General features: G+C 46.3%; 1 protein-coding gene across 2 annotated transcripts in view; it reads left to right on the top strand.

Moving 5' to 3' along the window:
• The window catches only part of ADGB (androglobin), a 943,967-nt gene that overhangs the window by 680,308 nt on the left and 243,696 nt on the right, over nt 1-19,963 (top strand). For both annotated transcript variants that reach the window (XM_063917880.1, XM_063917881.1), the window contains one exon: nt 5,789-5,930. In XM_063917880.1, coding sequence (XP_063773950.1) covers nt 5,789-5,930 — 142 coding nt within the window. The remainder of the gene's footprint in view (nt 1-5,788; nt 5,931-19,963) is intronic.

Below are 19,963 nucleotides of genomic sequence, written 5' to 3'. Positions count from 1 at the left end.
ACTGTGGCTGAAATGACTGGTTTGTTTGGGCTCCCACCAAAAAAGAAGCAATCAATCTCTCCTTGCACAAACTGGCTCTACAGAGGCAAGATGTCCACCTCACCCTACAGCAGCAAGATGCAGCACAAGACTCTGTACTAGTATTACTAATGTAGTATTACTGAGCACCACAAGACAATGAGCAGTGATACTGAGCACTGCTGATACTGAGCTACTGCTGATACTGAGCACTGATGATACTGAGCACTGATGATACTGAGCCCTGATGATAATACGGAGAACTGACACTGAGCAGCACGATTAGCACAAGACACTGTACTAGTATTACTAATGTAGTATTACTGAGCACCACAAGACAATGAGCAGTGATACTGAGCACTGATGATGCTGAGCACTGCTGATACTGAGCACTGATGATGCTGAGCACTGCTGATACTGAGCACTGATGATATTGAGTACTGATGATACTACGGAGAACTGACACTGAGCAGCACGATTAGCACAAGACACTGTACTAGTATTACTAATGTAGTATTACTGCACACCACGAGACAATGAGCAGTGATACTGAGCACTGCTGATACTGAGCACTGATGATACTGAGTACTGATGATACTACGGAGAACTGACACTGAGCAGCACGATTAGCACAAGACACTGTACTAGTTTTACTAATGTAGTATTGCTGAGCACCACAAGACAATGAGCAGTGATACTGAGCACTGATGATACTGAGCACTGATGATACTACGGAGAACTGACACTGAGCAGCATGATGCAGCTCAAGACACTGTGTATTAGTGAGCAGCACAAAAGCACTCTGGAATTGTCACCCCCCAGATACCACTGTGACTGGAATTATGATGAACGATACACAGTCACAGAACACTACTACCACAGCACCCTACAGCAGCAAGATGCAGCAAAAGAGACACTATACTAGTATTACTGAGCAGCACAAAAGCACTCTGGAATTGTCACCCCCCAGATACCACTGTGACTGGAATTATGATGAACGATACACAGTCACAGAACACTACTACCACAGCACCCTACAGCAGCAAGATGCAGCACAAGAGAGACACTGTACTAGTATTACTGAGCAGCAATAAGCACTGATACTGAGCACTGATACTGAGATTTGCCACTGAGAGAACGTAGCCATGTCCTCTCTGTACCCTCTACAATGCACGAGTGAAATTATATGGAATCCGAATCTCGCGAGAATCCGACAGCGGGATGATGACGTTTTGCCTCTTTCGGGTTTTCCGAGTCAGGCGGGAACAACCGAGCCTGGCGCGGACCCGTGTTTGACACATGAAGTTCGGAGAACCGAACCCGCTCATCTCTACTTTGAATAGTGACATTATGGGAGACAGAAGTCACTTACCTAGCTCCAGTGAGACCTGCGATTCCCTGCTCATATAACTGCTGTTCCAGCATCCTGCTCCACTACCTACTACCAGGGACGTGCAGTCAGGGGAGGCAGGGGAGGCAGTGCCTCCCCTGTCATTAATGATTAAGATAATACAAAGAAGATGCATATGACACATATTCTGTGTCATATGTATCTTCTTAATATTATTCTGATCATTGCTCCCCTCCTTATGTGTTTGGGAGGCACCGATCGTGGTGCCTCCCGTTATCTCTGGGGATAATATGGGGGGCGGACACGGGCGGGGACTAGCCATGGGCTGTAAAAGCCCATTGAAAATGTATGGGAAAGCGGCACCATTAGTGGTGCCGCTTTCCTACAGGGACGTGCTTTCAACCTATGAAAGCACGTCCCTGTCAGTGAGGCTACAGTGATTGGCCAGCGGATCCGTCACTGGATCCGCTGTCAATCACTGTGCGGGCGGCTGAATGCGGCGATTGTGCGGGCGGCGGGATGCGGCGGCGGTGGTGCGGGCGGCGGTGGAGCAGGCGGCGGGTTGCGGCGGCGGAAAATTACCTTTATCTGCAGAGTTTGGCAGCGGAGCGGTTCCAGTTTCAAAAATGGCGCCTCAGCGTCATTTTTGAAATTCAATATGGCCGCCGCGAGCCAATCACGGCTCGCCGCGTCATCGCTCCGCCCCCTCCGGCTGACTTATATAAGTCAGCGCGAGGCGGAGGAGAGTCAGTCCGACGGCGGAGGAGGAGCTGTGAAGAGCTCCTGAAGAAAGAAGACAGCTGGAAGTCCTGGCTGGGCGGCGGCTATGCAAAAGAGCTTTTGCATAGCCGCCGCCCACCAGGTGAAGACGCTGGAAGCCCTGGGGGGGTGGCGCCCAGGTGAAGACGCCGGAAGCCCTGGGAAGGCGGCGGCCACGCAAAAGAGCTTAACGGCCGCCGCCCCCAGGTGAAGACCCAGTTAAATAAAGCTTCTTTTCAAGACGTGTGGCGTTTTATTTTAATATTTTCTTTACAGGTGGACTATAGGTGCCAGCGGGCCCTTTATGTCCGGGCATGCTGGCACTTGTGGTTCTCCAAGTGCCAGCATGCTGGGGCAGGCTTGCTGGGACCTGTAGGCTACCTGTAAAGAACAATATTACTATTCTTTGCAGGTGGACTACAGGTGCCAGCAGGCCCTTTATGTCCGGGCATGCTGGCACTTGTGGTTCTCCAAGTGCCAGCATGCTGGGGCAGGCTTGCTGGGACCTGTAGACCACCTGTAAAGAACAATATTAACACACAATGAACCCCGCACCCACCGCCACCAGGGGTGCGGGGCATAGCACTGGGCTATCAGCCCAGTGCTGGTTATTGCTCGGGAGGGGGGACCCCATTTTTATTTTTTGGGGTTCCCACTTTCCGAGGAATTCCAACCCTGGGCTGACTGGCTGGGGAGCAGATTAATGTTATGGCAGGGGGACCCCACACTGAGTGTCTCCCCTGCTATGGCATTACTCCCCCTGGCTGGTTCTGCCTAGTGCTGGTTTTCCTGATGTGTTGGGGGACCACACTTTTTTTTTTCCGGGGGGGGGGGGGCTTGTTAGCTGCCAGTGCCTCCCCAACCTGTGATCCCACCGCACGTCACTGCCTACTACCTACATACACTCACTGGCTGGTGAGTTGTATAACATCCCGCTCTGCTCCATCTATCTGTGTGTACTGTATAACAGTGAGTATGGCTGTACCTGCTTAAACTTCAATAAAACCACTCCACTGGATAAGTAATTAGTAGTTTGTAGTTGTGAGGCATCTGCTGGTGTATAAAGATCCTTTGTTACATCCTCAAACCTGTGCAAACATATTTCCAACAAAATCGTGCTAACACTAAATAAGAAGATGAAGAAAACAGAAAAGCATATTGTTCCTTATATGAACAGACCCTTAACCTCAAAGCTCACAACATAAAGCAGAATGATCTTTGCATAACCATGATTTTGTAGAGCTCTGCATTCTGTGTCTTATGCTGAAAGGTTTGTAGAATTCAAATTATTATTTTGCAATGTACAGTAATTGACACACATAACTTTGTCTACATCAGATAACCTATTTCTCTATTGTCCCAAGTTTCGCATAATTTCTATAGGTCAAGTAGTTGTATTACATGTGAATCAATCTAAAGGAATCAGTTTGTTTTCTTTATTTTTCTGTATTGAAAGTTTTATAATATGAACAGGGGAGACACACAAAGAACAAAAACACGGCCAGCACATTTACAGATATAAAAAAAGAAAAGAGACCTTGAACAGAAAAATACAAACAATGACAAGTCAAGAACATACTGCAACAAATATGTAGGCAAATAAAATAACTGAAAAATATTAAAGTAAGCGGGAAGAGGAGAGGGAGAAAGCAGTGTGGCCCAGTCGGTGCAGGCTGAAACCATGAGGAGGGTGGGATAGTAGACAACTAAGTAGTAGCTAATAGGGGTTTGGACTCAGCCTAATGGGCCGTACACATTTTGCGATCTGCCGCCGAGCTGCACGACGGCGGATACGGCCGACGGGCGACCCGGCGGCGGGGAGGCAGGGACGGGGGGAGTGAAGTTTTTTCACTCCCCCCGTCACCCGGCTCCATAGAAGTGCAGTCCAATATGGACGAGATCGTCCATATTGGCCTGCATGCACAGGCGACGGGGCACCAGCGATGATGAGTGCGGGGCCACGCATCGTTCATCGTTGGTGCCTCCACACTGAAAGATATGAACGGTATCTCGTTCATTAATGAACGAGATTGTTCATATCTTTCACTAATATCGCGCAGTGTGTAGGGCCCATAAGGGTTCCAAACTTTCACAAAGTGGTCTGGTGTGTCGTGCAATACAGATGTACCACCAGGTACTGTATGTGGACCTGGTGGTATTTATTGTAGCAGTGAGGTTAGGAGCGTAAGTCAATTTCTGATGTGAGGGTCGGGACCAGGTACCACTGATAATAAAGCCTAAAGGAGTTTTCTTTAATGCACACCAAAATAGAGCTTTATGATATTTCCATTCTAAATTTTGGACCATTACTTGGGGTCCAAAGTCTCAGCCACACCTCGCCCCCAAGCCAACTAGGAATCAGTTTGTTTTCGCATAGCACAGACTCTAACTACTCTACAAACTTACAGTTTATCTAACCTTGCTACTGCTGGACAAGCTGAAATGGAACTTTAAGTAGGGATCATTGCGACTTGTGGGGAACACAACTTATAAACATTAAGGGCCTGATTCTGAGTTGCACACAAAAGCCTACGCAGTGTCTCTTGGTGGTTGCCTATCTCGATTTTATGCAAATGCTGCTACAATTTCCTTTCCTCGTGTATATCTGTTATTCCAAATGAGGAAGGACTGAGACGCCCACTTTTAGCATCCATGCATGCTGTAATTCCAATTGGTGCGTGCTTATACGCCACCATTAGTTGCACCTTTGTAAATTGCACCCATCACTTTTTCTACACATTTCTGAGACCATCTGACCAGAATCTTTGTAAGTACATTCTGCGTAATGCTTCCCTATTACATTACAAAGTAGACTTAGAAAAGCACTAGCACTTTCCCATCAAAGTGCAATTTAAGTACGTACCAATCATGGTATAAGATGTGATCTGTTGTGGAATGTTCAAGTTGTTTAGGAGATTAATACTGTGTACCCTCCCCACAAGGCAGAGAATGCATCTACTGTAGATTACATGCACCTTCTCCACCACTTTATCTCATGAAAAAATCGCAAAAGAAAATTAAATTTTTACATTTCAGTGTGCTAAATTCTCATCTAGAAAAGAATGCTCTTATATTTCAGCTTGCATAGTGTACAAGGTAAAGCCAGTGGGCTCTGGTTGGTGCTAGCATGCTTGCTTATAGAGAAACAGATGTAGAATTGCTGTTAATGACTACTGAAGTCAGTATGCCACAACTTTACTGGCATAAGAGAGTGGTTCTAAACTCTGTCCTCAGGACCCCACACAGTTCACGGTTACCATGTCACCTAGCCAGGAACAGGTGTATGACCAACTGTCACATTTCAAAGATCCACAGGTTTCGCAGTATCTTTATAATATTCAAAAGATTATTGCAGTATAAATGTGATCACTTTACCATCTTTATGAAAATGTCAGCATGTATGGTAATAAATATATGTTGTGTCGAAGCGCTTATTTCCAGACTCCAACAAAGTCCTTATCTAACTACTGTATATGTCAAAAGCAGCTCTTGTATCCAGTCAAATTAAGCAAGTATGGATGTAGTACATGTTGTAATCCAGCTATTTGCGGTATACATAGCAAGGAGGTCATGCTCCCAGTAGAATGCTGTAATTGAGTGCTAAAGAGCGCTATATCACCAAGTCAATCATGCCATAAGCAAATATTTTGTATCTTCTAGATGGCTTCAATGATACTGTTGCTGGAGAAGGACACACAACTCAGGCAACAAACATTATACAAAAAGAAGAAGGAACAGTACAAATAAATCGAGTCCCGAAACAAACATGGATGGATTTTTCAGACTTTTGCAAGTGTTTTCAGTGAGTTATTGGTATTTGTAATAGCAAATAACATGTATTACTTTACTTTGTAGTTCTCTCCTCTATTGATTCTGTTTTCACATCTGGGCTGGGATATAATGAAGTCCAAGTTCAGCAGCCGTGTGGGATGGCGGCCGAATGCAGAATTTTTTTTAAAGGGGCAATCATTTACAAGGCATGGTCAGCCTTGTAAAAATTGCCCATTTAAAAAAAGGTTCCAAGTTCGGCCGCCATCCCGCACGGCCAATGAACTCGGGCTTCTTTACATCCCGTCCCTGATGTTTAGTGCTCGCAAATATGACTTGGGAATGGTGAGTTTACAGTTAGTCATTATTATCCTGCAGATATTTAATGGCCCATAAGTTGCTTATGTGATAGCTTCATACTTGCCATCTGTTCTTAATTGCCATTAAGGTCACTAGTTTTTAACTTTGTTTCTCAACTTTTGTTTACAGTTCTTCATTTTGCTGTCTAGTATCACTGCTGTTTTTGCATATACATGTATATTGTGCACTGTATATACACTCTATGATCTCTTTATTAGGTACTGTACAACTGTTCACTAATGCAAAGATATAATGAGTCACTAATTTGTCAACAACTGTATATATAAAAGCATGCTGACATGGTCAAAATGTTCAGTTATTGTGCAGAGTATACACCAGCATGAGAAAGAAATGTGATCTACAGATGTTACCACGCTCATCACACCTATGCAACGGCCGAACTTTAGGTGTGATTTAATGTGCTGGGCTGCCACAAGACGCAGTCTCCATGTATTGTAATGGCCGTGTGCATGCATATGCAAGCATGCATCATAGTCGCGGACACACTAATCACATCAGCTTTGCCGGTACATCTGTAAGTGACTTTGACCTTTGACTTTGATTGTGCCAAAATGATTGCTATGAGTATCTCAGAAATTGCTGTTTTCCTGGGATTCACATGCACAACACTCACTAGAGAATGTTGTGTAAAATAAAAATACCCATTATGCGGCTATTCTGTGATCCAGAAATACCTTATTAACGAGAGAGGACAAAGGAGAATGGCCATACTAGCTCAAGCTGATAAAAAGGCAATAGTAATTCAACCAAGTATTACAACAATGGTATCGGAAGAGCATCTCTGAAGTTGAACACAAGCACAGTAAACGTTGAAGTGGATGAGCTACTGCAGCAGAAAACTACACCCCGGGTTACACTTCTGTCAGCTAATATTGGACACAAAATGCGATCCAGTTGGAATTTTTGCGATCGCCCCGTGGGCGCATGCACAGTGCCCGTCCTGCGCATGTGCCTGCATTTACTGTGGGTGACTTGCAGTAGTTACGAACGCCTCTGTCTGATTGACATGCAGAGGCATTCGCGGGGTGGCAACACTCCATTTCCAAGGTGGAGACAGAACGTTGCAGGGCGGCGGCGTGGTGGCTCGAACAGGGGGTGCCGCTCCAATCTTAAAAATGGAGCCGGGCCTCCTGCTGTCGGAGCCAGGCTGCGCCGGAAGGAAGCTTCCATAATTTCTGTGATCACTCTGAAATTGCGATTGCACAATTTCAGCGTGATCACAGTGGGTGGGCGCTGGACAGCATGCTGGGCGGCCTTGCCCTACGATGGGCGACCCAAAGCATGTGAGTGAATTTGCAATACTTACTGAATAAGGTCCATTGTCTCCAAAGATTTTTTCAAAAATGCAAAAAGATCTCTAATGCCATGTCCTCATGCTTTCATTTAAAAAATGATCCCACATTTTTTTATAGCCCCACAAGCCAGTCAAACCCCACCTATATACTGTACCACTGTATGACACACAGACCTTAACCACCATATGAGATGAGCGCTGACCACCTCTCCATGGGAGTACTGGAGACCACCCTCTACCAATGAAAAAACGAATGACCATTGCTGATTAATAACCACTAATTAATATCACACTGACCTCAGGAGATATTGTTTCTCAGGCAATCCCCCATTTTCAACCATAAAATCAGCTCCCATAGGTTTCTGCTGGGGCTGCTAAGATACTGAATTTACCAAACGCATTAGCCATCGTAGCCTATGGGCTACGTATTGCAAAAATAACTATGAAATGGATCCACAGGATGGTTATTCGCACATGCGGGGTCTGATAGCAGTCACATGGCTGGCCCCAAACTGGGAAGTAAAGTGACCACTTTAGTTCTTACTGATTGCTGGAAGAGGGGTCCTATTGGAGCCTGTGTCCTCGCATCTAACAATGGTATACAATGGTACATTCCCCCCAAAAGATAATCCTGATTGCCATACTATGCAGTGATAAGGATTCTTAATTTTTCATGGTTTGATCGTAGTTGTGTTTCCTAGCGGTAAATTCCCTAAAGATTGATGTTCTTCAATTTAAACTGATTGAAAATCGATCAACATCAATGCTGTGCTTAAGGGTCTAAAGCACTCATTTACTAACACAATTTTTGACATTATTTTTAAAACAATGCAAAAAACTCATCTGATAGTAAATGCGTGCTTTAGACCAGTGGTTCTCAACCTCGGTCCTCAAGTACCTCCAACAGTTCATGTTTTCCAGGTCACCTAACAGTTAAACAGGTGTATTCATTACTCACTGACACATTTTAAAAGACCCACAGGTGGAACAAATTATTTCACTTGCAATCCTGTGGGGAGACCTGGAAAACATGAACTGTTGGAGGTACTTGAGGACCGCGGTTGAGAACCACTGGTTTAGACCCTGGAACACAGCATCGATGTTGATCACTTCTTTAATCGATCTGCATTGATCTTTAGTAAATATACCCCCTAATGCTCATATTCTATAGGTTTTTAAAACATATTGTAACTGTTTTGAGACCCAGTGCAATAAATACATCATAGTAACAGTACCTACTGTCCTTCAGAAAATAATGTCTTCTTAATGTTCATCATGAGGTTTCTGACTAAACTTTAAAAAAATAACTATCTTATCAGTTTTTCACTGCTATGCATTTCACAGTACCACAGGCGCTCCAGGCCAAGAATCCTCAATCTCACCAAGCAAGAGAGAGGCAAGGAATTTCGGCCCTCATTCCGAGTTGTTCGCTCTGTAAATTTTTTCGCATCGCTGCGATTTTCCGCTTAGTGCGCATGCGCAATGTCCGCAGTGTGACTGCGCCAAGTAAATTTGCTATGCAGTTAGGAATTTTACTCACGTTTTTTTCTTCGTTCTGGTGATCGTAATGTGATTGACAGGAAGTGGGTGTTTCTGGGCGGAAACTGGCCGTTTTATGGGTGTGTGCGAAAAAACGCTACCGATTCTGGGAAAAACGCGGGAGTGGCTGGAGAAACGGAGGAGTGTCTGGGCGAACGCTGGGTGTGTTTGTGACGTCAAACCAGGAACGACAAGCACTGAACTGATCGCAGATGCCGAGTAAGTTTGAAGCTACTCAGAAACTGCTAAGAGGTGTGTAATCGCAATTTTGAGAATCTTTCGTTCGCAATTTTAAGAAGCTAAGATTCACTCCCAGTAGGCGGCGGCTTAGCGTGTGTAAAGCTGCTAAAAGCAGCTTGCGAGCGAACAACTCGGAATGAGGGCCTTCATCTGATATTGGGGCTAATTCAGAGTTGATCGCAGCAGCAAATTTGTTAGCAGTTGGGCAAAACCATGTGCACTGCAGGAGGTGAAGATATAACATGTGCAGAGAGAGTTATATTTGGGTGGGGTGTGTTCAAACTGAAATCTAAACTGCAGTGTAAAAATAAAGCAGCCAGTATTTACCCTGCACAGAAACAAAATAACCCACCCAAATCTAACTCTCTCTGCAAATGTTATATCTGCCACACCTGCAGTGCACATGGTTTTGCCCAACTGCTAACAAATTTGGTGCTGCGATCAACTCTGAATTACCCCCATTCTCTCTTAATTTTCTCTCTGAATTTTTGGGGTATGTTAACAATAGAGATGTGCGTGTTCGGATATACTCGGCTCTTAATGACAAAATTAACGCAAGTTTGGATTTATCCAGATTTCTGCTGCGGTGTACACTGGGCTCCACAAGGATGGATAATGGGGTGTAGAGTAGGATCTTGATCCGAGGCACCAACAGGTTCAAAAGCTTTGACTGTTCCCAAGATGCATAGCACCGCCTCCTCTATAACCCCGCCTCCCTGCACAGGAGCTCAGTTTTGTAGTTGGTGCCGCAGATAGCAGGCACTTAACAGAGGGGCTGCTCCTAGCAGCCCTAAGAAGAGATTTTAAGAAGAAAAGTGAAGACTTCAAGGGCTGCAGCAGTGTGTAGATGTCAGGAGACATTCACTGCTGCAGCTCCATCTCTCCCTAGCGGCGCTGTACACTCCCGCGCCCTGGTTGCCGGGCAACTACAGCGGGAGGCTCCGGTTTTCTTACTGTCAGGCACACACGGCTGGGGCTCTCCGGGATCGCGTGGCCGTGCTTCGGGAGGTGGTAAGTGGGTCCCGCTCGCGGGACCCGTGCTGTATCGCGTTCCGGCGCGGTCGGTGGGAGGCGGGCCGCGGGCGCTGGCGGTGGACACTGTGGCATACAGGCGATCCCACTAGATCACCAGGGCATCGGTGCAGGTCAGGTTTTCTCTCTAAACCTTTTTACAAGTAGCCCGCAGTACCAGGCGGTTTTGCCAGCAGAGGGGATAAGGCTTAGACCTGGAGCCCCTCCCCCAGCCCCAGGGCGCCATTTACAGTAAATGTTCCCGCCCTGGAGCTGCATATCTGTCTCTCCCTCACTCCCTGTCAGTGTTTGGACGCCATTTCTCTCAGCTACACTGTTCCTGGGACTGCTTGGGCAAATCCTCCTTTGTAAAGCCGCCTGATAGTCAGCACTGTGACTTTACAAGACACTTAAGTATTCTACATGTCATTTGGACAGTGATAGTTAAGAAAGAGTGCATTTAGTCAGGGTTCTCTGGTACAAGCACCCTGTGATATACATCCAGTCTTTACTGTGCAGTGTTATATCTATTACTTATATAGCTGTATTTAAGCTAGTCCAGTGCAGTATTATTGTTTGTAATAACCTCTGCATTGTACAACTGTGACTATATGTGTGTGCATTAGCTGCTGGGTGATTTTCATTTCGTATCTCTCACTCAGCCGGCTATCCCTATATTCTATAACCTGAGGGGGCTTGGCGTGTCAGGTTTATGACTGTGATATAGGATATTCACAAAATATACTTTAATTGTATTTTTTTCTGTGATTCTAGTCACTGTATCTTTCCTGGGTCCCTGCTTGTGCTGATTTCATTAAGCAGGGGTGTGGGTTAAGGTATAGTGCTGCTGACAATTGTACTGTGTTACCTGATATTGCAAGCTATATCATGTCTGCTTATGAGGGTAACGGATCTGGGGCCGAACACACTACCGGTGTTGCTGACGCCACAGATACCTATGAGGAGAATATAGCAGCTGAGGGCTCTGGTTCTGGGGTTCCTTGCCCCCCAGTGGGACTGTGGCAATGGGGGTCCATAATGACCCACCGTGGGCTACTTTCTCCACACTTCTGAATACGTTAGTTACTAAACTAATGCCCCCTATGGGACCTCCTATGCCGGTTCAGCCGTATATGGTCCATGCAGCTAATCCGCCGTGGGCAGATAACTTGTCCGCTCAATTGAAGAAATTGAACCAGTCACTGACTACTAAAAGGTCTAGCCCTCGCTCGCCTAAGACCAAGGGGTCCTCTAAGCGAGCTATTGCCTCCTCACAATCCACTGCTGTCACTGACACCTCGTCGGATGAAGATGGCACTTACACTGACCCCACAGATTCTGACGCAGATAATACTGACGGGGATGGTGGTTCACAAGTGGATGTTACTGATCTTCTGGAGGCTATTAAGTTGATTCTACAGATTACGGATGATCCCGAGCCATCCGTCCCTCCTAAGAAACCAGATAGATTCAAGCGTCAGAAGGTGGTTACACAAGTTTTACCTCATTCTGATCACCTGGTGGATATACGTCAGGAACCCTGGGAAAATCCAGGAAAGAAGTTCGTGCCTCACAAGAAGCTGCTTGCTCGCTATCCCCTCGCGCCAGAGCTGTCCAAAAATTGGGAGACGCCCCCTCCAGTGGACTCGCATTTGGCAAGGATGGTGGTTTCCTCAGCTCTACCTGGCACTACCGTCACGTCTCTGAAAGAGCCTACGGATAAACATGTGGAGGGTTGTCTGAAGGCGATTTACACCTTCACAGGTGCTGCGCAAAGTCCCACTATTGCAGCGACGTGGGCTGCAGAAGCTATTGAAGCGTGGGCCCTAGAGTTGGAAGCTGAAATCTCTTCTGACCATGCCAGACAGTGTTTGTCATATATTGTTACAGCTTCTCACTATATTAAAGAGGCGGCTTCTGATGCCGGTGTTCTGGCAGCCAAAGCTTCAACTACGTCAGTCCTGGCTCGCCGGATATTGTGGCTACGATCCTGGTCTGTGGATCTGGATTCTAGAAAAACACTGGAGGTACTCCCTTTTAAGGGAGATATCCTGTTTGGGGAGGACTTCAATAAGATAGTGGCTGATCTGGCTACTGCCAAAACGGCCTGTCTGCCAAGTACCGCTTCTTCTGTGCCAAAGGCTAAAGTACTTCCTTTCATCCTTCAAGTAAAGCAAAAGGTCAGGCATACCACAAACAGGCCCGCACTTCCAAACCTGGTAAGTCGATGCCCAAAAGAGCCTGGGCTGCCCGTCAGCCAGCTTCCAAGACCGATAAGCCTGCCGCATGACGGGGCGGGCCTCCCCCTGGGGGACCCCAGGGTGGGGGGCCGGCTTCTAGGGTATACCCAGGAATGGTTGAAGACCACTTCAGATGCCTGGGTATGGGAAGTCGTTACTTGAGGTTACGTCATAGCCTTCAAAAACCATCCCCCTCGTCGATTTTGCCTGACAGACGTCCCTGAGGATCAGATCAAGGCAAAGACTCTGCATTCAGTGGTACAGACCCTCCTGGACACAGAAGTGGTGGTACAGGTGCCTCTTGTTCAGAGAGGCCAGGGGTACTACTCTCCGCTGTTTCTAGTCTTGAAGCCGAATGGGTCTTTTCGGCCCATTCTCAACCTCAAGGCGCTGAACAAGTTTGTGAAAATTTCCAAGTTCCGTATGGAAACCCTTCATTCTATAGTTCTGGCCTTGGAACCTGGGGACTATATGGTCTCCCTGAATATACAGGATGCTTACCTGCATGTTCCTATAGCAGTGTCGCATCAACAGTACCTGAGGTTTGTGGTTGGCAACCTCCACTACCAGTTTCGGGCATTACCTTTTGGTTTAACCACGGCTCCGCAAGTTTTCACCAAAGTTATGGCGGTGATGACGGCGGTGCTCCGCCATCATGGGGTAAGGATCCTACCGTATCTGGATGACTTGTTGATCCTAGCAAATTCCCCGGAAATTCTCCTACGTCACCTAGATCTGTCTGTCCGGTTTTTGCAAGCCCACGGGTGGCTCATCAACTGGAAGAAATCCTCCCTGGTCGCTGCTCGGAGCATGGTGCACCTGGGAGCGCTGTTGGACACTCACAACCAGTGGTTGTTCTTGTCTCAGGAGAAAGTCCTGAAGCTTCAGGACAGGATTCGTTGCTTCCTCTCTCGTCCGCAAGTGTCGATACATTCGGCAATGTAGGTGCTGGGCCTCATGGTGTCAGCATTCAACATGGTGGAGTATGCTCAATTCCACTTTCGCCCTCTCCAAAGGCTGATTCTTGCCAAGTGGGACGGCCTGCCTCACCGGATCAGGTCTCACATGATCTCATTGTCTCCGGAGGTCCGTCTGTCGCTATCCTGGTGGCTTAAGGACCAACAGTTGAGCAGGGGCCGTCCCTTCTGGATTCCCTATTGGGTCCTGTTGACAACGGATGCCAGTCTACGGGGTTGGGGTGCGGTGTTGGAGCAACACTCCCTTCAGGGTCGGTGGACCAAGGAGGAGTCTCTCCTCCCGATCAACATTCTGGAATTGCGGGCGGTCTTCAACGCATTGAACCTGACCCAGCATTTGATACAGAACCGTCCTGTTCAAGTACAGTCAGACAACGCCACCACAGTGGCTTACATAAATCATCAAGGCGGCACTCGAAGCCATCTGGCAATGAAGGAAGTCTCGCGGATTCTTCAATGGGCAGAACGCCAACTGCCAGCCATGTCGGCAATATTCATTACCGGAGTCCTGAATTGGGAAGTGGACTTTCTATGTCGTCAGGACATACACGCCGGAGAGTGGGGCCTCCATCCAGAAGTGTTTCAACTCCTAGTGGAAAGGTGGGGCCTTCCAGATGTGGATCTGATGGCATCTCGACACGATCACAAGGTTCCGGTCTTTGGAGCAAGGACGAGGGATCCTCAAGCAGCATTCGTGGATGCGCTGGCAGTGCCATGGAAGTTTCGGCTGCCGTACGTGTTCCCTCCGGTGTCACTCCTGCCCAGGGTAATTCAGAAGTTCAAGCAAGAAGGAGGAACCCTGCTTCTCATAGCTCCAGCGTGGCCCAGACGGCACTGGTTTCCAGACCTTCAGGGCCTCTTGTCAGAGCGTCCAATTCTACTTCCGCAACGCCCAGACCTCCTCGTTCAGGGCCCCTCTGTCTACCAGGACCTAGCCCGGCTGTCTTTGACGGCGTGGCTCTTGAAGTTTCCGTCTTGAGGGCTACAGGGTTTTCTGAGGCGGTCATTAAAACTATGTTGCAGGCCCGGAAACCGGCTACTGCTCGGATTTACTATAGGGTCTGGCATTCTTTGTTTGGTGCGCATCTAACAATTATGACGCTTCCAAGTTTAGTACGGCCAAACTTTTGGCTTTTCTGCAGCAGGGCCTGGATTTGGGACTGCGTCTGGCTTCCCTCAAGGTTCATATTTCGGCCTTGTCGGTGTGGTTTCGGAGAAAAATTGCGACCTTACCTGATGTTCATACTTTCACTCAGGGTGTGTTGCGTATCCAACCACCCTATGTCCCGCCAGTAGCTCCTTGGGACTTGTTGGTGGTTTTGGGGGCCTTACAAGATTCCCCATTTGAACCTCTTGGCTCAGCTGACCTTAAGTGGCTGTCCCTTAAGGTGGTGTTTTTACTCGCTATTGCCTCCGCTAGAAGAGTGTCGGATTTGGGTGCCTTGTCCTGTAGTTCCCCATATCTGATTTTTCACCGGGACCGGGCGGTCCTTAGGACTCGTCCCGGATATTTGCCTAAGGTGGTGTACCCCGCAGCAGAAATCGAGATTTATGGTAAGAACTTACCTTTGTTATATCTCTTTCTGCGAGGTACACTGGGCTCCACAAGGCTCCCACCCTGACGCACTTAGCTGCTTTGGGTTGGTATGGCATTAGCCGCTGACACTTCCCCTGTCGTGAGAGTGTGGTGTATGTGGCTACTAACTGTTGTCGTCTCTTTTCCTGCTACTGCATTGGGCTGGTTAACTAAAAACTGAGCTCCTGTGCAGGGAGGCGGGGTTATAGAGGAGGCGGCGCCATGCATCTTGGGAACAGTCAAAGCTTTTTAACCTGTTGGTGCCTCGGATCAAGATCCTACTCTACACCCCATTATCCATCCTTGTGGAGCCCAGTGTACCTCGGAGAAAGAGATTTAACAAAGGTAAGTTCTTATAATAAATCTCGTTTTTTCTTATTGACTATTCAGAACACGTGAAATCCGAGAGCCAATAAGATGTAGTTTTTGATATCTGGGTAGATCCGAACTCGTACGTCTCTAGTTAATAACTGTACACTGTAATTATGCTTTACAGTACTGTACTGTGTCCAAAAAGTATGCTGGAATATGGGTCATCATGGGACAAAACAGTATATTAAACAGACAGACATAGAGGTAGGAAGGCCCTGCTGACAAGCTCACAATCTATAAGAAAATAGTCAGGGGCGGATTGGGATGGGATACCTATTTATGGATGCAGCCTTAATGGAGGCGGGGTCTGCTGAGGGAGTGGGGTTTGTTAAGGGGGATGGGATCCGTCATATGGCCTGAAACTGATTCAGAGGCGGTGACAGCCTTCCTTGCATCTTTTGCTGCTCCCACTTTTAGCGTCTACAGATTCTACAATATCGTCAGTCGCACCATCTTCTAGGTGCAGATTATGGCCTCCAATGTGAGCGATTCAGCGTCTCTGCACACAAGCAGTTTCCGCAACATGCCTGTGTCACCCCAACACACCCATATTCTATGTCTGAGCCTGATTAGCCAAACCCTTGTAACCACACAGGAATGCCCAACACATTTCTGATACACTTCTTTGTGCATGTGTCTGCATCTGTACAAACTCACTCAGGATGTATACGTGGTGCAACTCAGAAGAAAAACACCTCTCTACTGCATCCACCATCACCCCTAAGTCTGATTCAGAATCAGGCTGATAATGTTGTATACTATGCCATAGTGGTGCTTGCAATATAAAATAACTACATAAAGGGACATGTAGATTTACATAATGCCACTCCCCTTCTATCTGCTGATCTCACCCATTACAAAAACATTCAAAGGTTCAATAAACAGAAAATAGCAAAAAATGTATAATTTATACATTCTACTTGGCAGTGATATGTTAGTAGTCAGGTTCACACACGTTTCCTGAGAGTGGACATTGGTGTGCACCTTGATCTGCACTGGGCGGACAATCCAGATGCATAGTTGATTTGCAGAGTGACATACCAACACAGAGCCAAACGTATACCCGACTGCGGAGCATATCTTATACTCTCACTGCACAAGCGTCGGAAATGGTTGGACACAGAGCCAGGAGCATTATGATCGCAATTACGCTTATGACGGGAGATTGTGCAGTGGTGGGCAGGGCACGGCACATTAGCGCAGCAGCTTACTCAGACCTGGATGTCAGCTTATATTTTGCACCTAGTATAATGTAGGTGCAGGTATGCGCTGATGATTGTGGCTTGTAGGGTACAACCACTTCTGCATCAGCCCCTGAGCGGTGTCCGTACCATGTTACACCCTGCGCTGAGTGTTGCCGCTGTGTACTATGGAATGTGTATCACTGGCACAGCACCTGGGTGTAATGGACACGCACAGTAAATACACAGAGAGAAACTGCACTGCAGCGGCTCCTGCTCTGCACACACAAACATGTACCTGACGTCTGGGGAGGGGGTCTATGGGTGTCTGGGTGAGAGATCAGGGCCAGTCTCCGGGTGTCAGGCATCTTGGTGTGGAGGGACTTGCGGCGTCTTTGGTAACCACGGTAAATAAAAAAGTGGGGATGGCCAACGATCACCGATGATTCCTAATCATCGATAGTTTATGGCCGATGTCAAATGCTTTTGCCATCGATAGGAGAAAACCAGATGGTTTCCCTCCATTAATGGCACAGCATAAACTAATATTTTTTTTTTTTCAAGGTGCCAGGACTCTGAGCATAGCTCCACCCCTGACACCCACAATGCCCCGCCCCCAGGCTGTTATTTACCCGTGGGGTCATTCACTGAAATAACAGGTATGACCACTGATGAGTGAAACCATCAATGGTCTCCCATAGCATAGTGGGTGACAATCAATGGCCACGCACAGTTTCACCATCGATGGCAAACACACCGATGGCCATCCCTATAAAAACCACGTCTGGCTCCTGGGTTAGATATGGGTGGAGGAGCCAATTGACACTCAGTGTCCCAGCCACAGGTGACAGCACAATGCTTATTGGAGGAGCTGCTGTGACTGGATATGCACAGCAGCTTCCCCATTGGCCCTTTATCTTTCGCTTCAGGGAGCTTCTGCGCACACGCAGATGCTGTCTGCTAACACTTCCTGATCGGAGCTGGGCTCCGATCGCGGCAGCTGGCTAGCAGGGGTGAGTGAAGGGCACCCACTGGCCCAGTACGCATTGCTATACAAGGATATATGCTTATCTATAGCATAATGGTCCAGCCTGATTGCAAAGTTTCTTGGTGGGCTGTATGATATGGTCACACAGCAATGTTGGCCAGAGGTTAGGTGGATGTGAAAGTGAAGAAAGAGAAAAAAAAATTATGGACTGTACAAAGGGGATGTAATTAGATAGGAAAGCTTATTAAGGCTATGTGGGTGGTTCTGGAATTTGATAAGATTGCCTGAAGAGATGAGTTTCAGGGAACGCTTGAAGGTTTGGAGACTGGAAGAGAGTCTTACTGTGTGAGGGAGGGCATTCCACAGATTGGGTGCAGCCCAGAGAAAGTCCTGCAGTCTTGAAAGGGAGCGAGTAATGAGTGTGGATGAGAGAGCCGAGAGGTCGGGTTTGGATATATTTTGAGATACGTGAAGAGGTGTAAGTTGGAGTAATTTGGTTAATAGCCTTTAGCACTTTACGTAAATTATCTCCAGTGTGTTAAATAAATAATGCTTTTCGTCTATGCTAATTTCAATTACAAAAGCAAATGCAAATAAATGTGTCCAAATCTACAGAAACTTTCTTCCTGTTGAATTTATTGCATTTCCTACTTTTCAAATTATTTTAATTTCACAGTCGTTAATGCGCCATAGCTAAAACCTTTATTGTTAGAAAATAATATGAGGTGTTAGCTGAAATGATGCAAAATAGCAGCATCTTTCACCTCTTTCCCAAGAGCACTTACAATGTTCAATATTAATCTCTTTAATTGCATTTGAGAAACATTTGCATTTGTATTCAACTTTGAAGTAACAAATTAATCCCAATACATCACGAGAAAACTTGTCCTTCACACTTACCTACCCCCAGGCCCTGTGCAAATTATACATGTTGTTAAACTATGAATAAATGATTGAACAAAGTATTGATAGCATGTCTTTAAATAACATCACAATTAACAGCTGAGTATTTCATAGTTACAGTTTACGGGCTGTGGAAATAAAGCATATTTTTAGTACTTATTTGGGTGGTTTTTGCGAGGCTACTGACTCATGAGTTAGAAAAATATAAAGACCACTAAGCGTGCAAATTTGTTTATATAAGTCTATAGATAGTCATTTTCTCAAATATATTCTAATGAGGCCATTTGTATCCCAAGTCCAAGTACAACACACCCACCCCATAAGTTACACTAACTGACCCAAAAGGTAAATATAAGGGTGATCATTAGGTCCTTACTTACCTCAAACCCCCCCCCCTTTTTCTATCTTGAAGACCCTAATGCTGTTTGCATGAATAGTTCTTAGGCATAGTGACACTGGGGCAGATGTATTAACCTGGAGAAGGGATAACAAAGTGATAAAGCAGTAATAAGTACAAGGTGATAACGCATCAGCCTGTCAGCTCCTAACTGTCATTTTTCAAATCCATAATGATTGGCTGGTGCGTTGTCACCTTGCGCTTATCACTGCTTTATCACTTTTTTATCCCTTGTCCACTGTTCCATCCACTGTACATGAGCAGCATTCTGCTAATCTGACAGTAGTGTGGGGGAGATCAGGCTAAAAGCTGGAGATTTATCTCGTATAATATAACACGAGTTCGGGATATTTTCAAAAAGAAAACAGGAACAAAATATATACCCTAATGCTATACTGTATAAATAGGAAATGAACAGGTTTTAATAAGTGTGGAACATGTTTTTTTTTCTACAGTATGTGAATCTATGTCAGTAGGTTATTGAAAAGGCCTTGGGTGACAGTAAAATGAGCCTGTAAATAAAATGTTTACAGGGTAACTGAAATGCTTAAAGTCTGGTATAAAAAGAAACAAATAAGATTGTCTCTGACTCTCCCAACCATATCACCAGCTTACCAAGAATGTGGCACTGATGCATTTTTCAGAGGTGTACTGCACCTTTGCCCCCAAAATCACAAAAAGCAGTCAGCCACCAATTTTCATCTACCGGCACTGGCGTATCTCCCTTTATCCTACTCGAAGGATATTTGCATCTGTTTGCAAATGTAGTCCCTGGACATGTTACAGTTTTAATACACATATTCGCTAAAACTACGTATACATACTATACTGTAGGCTAACTTGGCAGTTCTGTGTGTAGCTTAATTTTGGAGTGGGTATCTGGGGCTGCACTTATTGCAGGAAAGTACCTACTGTATGTGAAGTCTTTTGAAAGAGTGTATTTGCTCTAATTTTGTCTGTTTCCCCCC

The sequence above is a fragment of the Pseudophryne corroboree genome, chromosome 4 (assembly GCF_028390025.1).
Source record: "Pseudophryne corroboree isolate aPseCor3 chromosome 4, aPseCor3.hap2, whole genome shotgun sequence".
In the NCBI taxonomy this organism is placed as follows: domain Eukaryota; kingdom Metazoa; phylum Chordata; class Amphibia; order Anura; family Myobatrachidae; genus Pseudophryne; species Pseudophryne corroboree.
This window is presented reverse-complemented; position numbering and strand designations above follow the sequence as displayed.